Source organism: Limulus polyphemus, unplaced genomic scaffold (assembly GCF_000517525.1).
Source record: "Limulus polyphemus unplaced genomic scaffold, Limulus_polyphemus-2.1.2 Scaffold1804, whole genome shotgun sequence".
In the NCBI taxonomy this organism is placed as follows: domain Eukaryota; kingdom Metazoa; phylum Arthropoda; class Merostomata; order Xiphosura; family Limulidae; genus Limulus; species Limulus polyphemus.
This window is the reverse complement of record NW_013667414.1, coordinates 236,380-239,305: the sequence shown is the minus strand read 5'-3', so window position 1 is coordinate 239,305 and position 2,926 is coordinate 236,380. Positions and strand designations below refer to the sequence as shown.

The 2,926-nt window shown below is 33.2% G+C and overlaps 1 protein-coding gene across 1 annotated transcript in view; it reads right to left on the bottom strand.

Annotated features, from left to right (window-relative positions):
• Positions 1-2,926, bottom strand: part of LOC106464991 (exocyst complex component 7-like) — a 91,489-nt gene that overhangs the window by 6,228 nt on the left and 82,335 nt on the right. Inside the window, exon 23 of the mRNA XM_022392819.1 lies at positions 2,201-2,294. Within this exon, the coding sequence (XP_022248527.1) occupies positions 2,201-2,294 (94 nt within the window). The remainder of the gene's footprint in view (positions 1-2,200; positions 2,295-2,926) is intronic.

The following is a 2,926-nucleotide window of genomic DNA, read 5'->3' as shown; positions in this document are numbered from 1 at the left end:
AGTAACGTACCACTACACTAACACATAGTAACGTACCACTACACTAACACATAGTAACGTACCACTACACTAACACATAGTAACGTACCACTACACCAACACAAAGTAACGTACCACTACACCAACACAAAGTAACGTACCACTACACTAACAAATAGTAACGTACCACTACACTAACACATAGTAACGTACCACTACACCAACACATAGTAACGTACCACTACACCAACACATAGTAACGTACCACTAAACTAACACAAAGTAACGTACCACTAAACTAACACAAAGTAACGTACCACTACACTAACACATAGTAATGTACACTACACTAACACATAGTAACATACCACTACACTAATACATAGTAACGTACCACTACACTAACACATAGTAACGTACCACTACACCAACACAAAGTAACGTACCACTAAACTAACACAAAGTAACGTACTACTACACTAACACATAGTAACGTACCACTACACTAACACATAGTAACGTACCACTACACTAACACATAGTAATGTACCACTAAACTAACACAAAGTAACGTACTACTACACTAACACATAGTAATGTACCACTACACTAACACATAGTAATGTACCACTACACTAACACATAGTAATGTACCACTACACTAACACATAGTAACATACCACTACACTAACACAAAGTAACATACCACTACACTAACACAAAGTAACATACCACTACACTAACACATAGTAGTGTACCACTACACTCAAGACTTCCCCTCATTTACTATGCTATTATTGTTGTAATAAATTAAGAGTTAAGTAAGTGCTAACATAACTGAAGATTTCCCCTCAGTTAATATGCTATTATTGTTGTGAGTGAAGCATTAGGAGAGAAGTAAGTCCACACATCCATCAACACTTCCCTCGCTTCATATGCTAGTATTGTTGTGAGTGAAGCATTAGGAGTAGGGTAAGCCCTCACTTGACTCAAGACTTCCCTCATTTAATATGCTATTATTGTAGTGAGTGAAGTAAGTCCTCACATCACTCAAAACTTCCCTCATTTAATATGCTATTATTGTAGTGAGGGAAGTAAATCCTCACATCACTCAAAACTTCCCTCATTTAATATGCTATTATTGTAGTGAGGGAAGTAAATCCTCACATCACTCAAAACTTCTGTCATTTAATATGCTGTTATTATTGAGTGAAGCATTAGGAGTGGAGGGAGTCCTCACATAACTCAAGACTTCCCTCATTTAATATGCTATTATTGTTGTGAGTGAAGCATTAGGAAAGAAGTAAGCCCTCACTTGACTCAAGACTTCCCTCATTTAATATGCTAATATTGTTGTTAGTGAAGCATTAGGTGAGAAGTAAGTCCTCACATAAATCAAGACTTCTCCTCATTTAATATGCTATTATTGTTGTGAGTGAAGCATTAGGAGTGAAGTAAGTCCTCACATCATTTAAGACTTCCCTCGCTTCATATGCTATTATTGTTGTGAGTGAAACATTAGGAGGGAAGTAAGTCCTTACATAACCCAATACTTTTCTCTCTTCATATGCTATTATATTTGTGAGTAAAGTATTAGCAGTAAAGAAAGTCTGCACATTTGCTGCTAATGACGTGTTAATACATCAATTATTTCCAGTATTCTGGTACTACTGACACATTAACATGTCAATCAGCAAATGGGGCTATAACTACATGCGAGTGTAGAGGTAAACAGTCCCTTAGCATTAAACAATGATTATGTGTGCCCTGCTCTCTTGTGAATAATGGAAAATGTTTCCCAAAAGTTAAAAGTCACTTGAGCTGCAGTGGCTCATTTTGATTACCATTATAGCTACAAGATGGCAGCATTGTGCAAATATTTCAGTCTGTGTAAAAATGTGGTTATTTTACAAGAACCTAATTCAGGGTAATTTGAGGAGGATAATATAAATAGGGATAGTAATTATGAGTCTAAAGATTAAAATTTATACCGAGAAAATATAACACTACAATGATTTATACTGATAAAATCCAACACTACAATCACTTATACTAGGAAAATTCAAAACTACTATAATTTACTGAGAAAATGCAACAATGCAATCTTCATACCAAGAAAATCCAACACTACAATAACTTACCAAGACAGTATAACATGACAGTCATTATATAAAGATGTAAAATTATGTAATTAATCAATTCATGAGGATTAAGTTCTTACTTTTAAACTTGAAGTACTTGAATGACTATTAGATCCTTTTTGTTGAGAAATTGGGCGATCAACTTCCATAACATAATGTAAGACTCGACTCCAGCTGTAAAAACAATACATTGTTTGTTTTGACTCTACAATTCAATAAACTGTTCTCTTAAAAATTAACATTTGTTTAATATTACCAACAGTTATCCATTAGAAGTATTAATATGCTAGTTGTGTGCAAAACTCTGGAAAATTATTAATATATACAAACCAGGCATAACATGATAGAAGCTGATTTGATATCCATTAATTCTCTAAATATTGGCTGATCACGTGATCTTTTTGTACTCATTTAAAGTCTTTATAGATTTAATACTTCTAAATTTTAATATAGTGTGTGTATATCTTCACAAAATTAGGCAGTCTTTCAGTTAATATTACAAGTCTTTCACATACTGAAAATCATATTTTCAGTGAAGTATTTTTAATAAAATAAAGATTTGTCTATGAATATACTGAGTATTTGTTTTGAATAGTCTGTGTGAAAAGTAATTTTCATGTTAAAATTAAAAATACTTTTCCTCATCTCAAATTTCCTTTGTGTAATCCCTAAAACCTCCTAAATGCATTTCAACCTTTTTTTTTCAGTACAACTTTATAGTTTATCTGTTATTTATTCTACCCTATCTCAAAATGGGATCAGTCAATTCGACCAACCTCCTAACAACCAAAAAAATCGAAATAAAC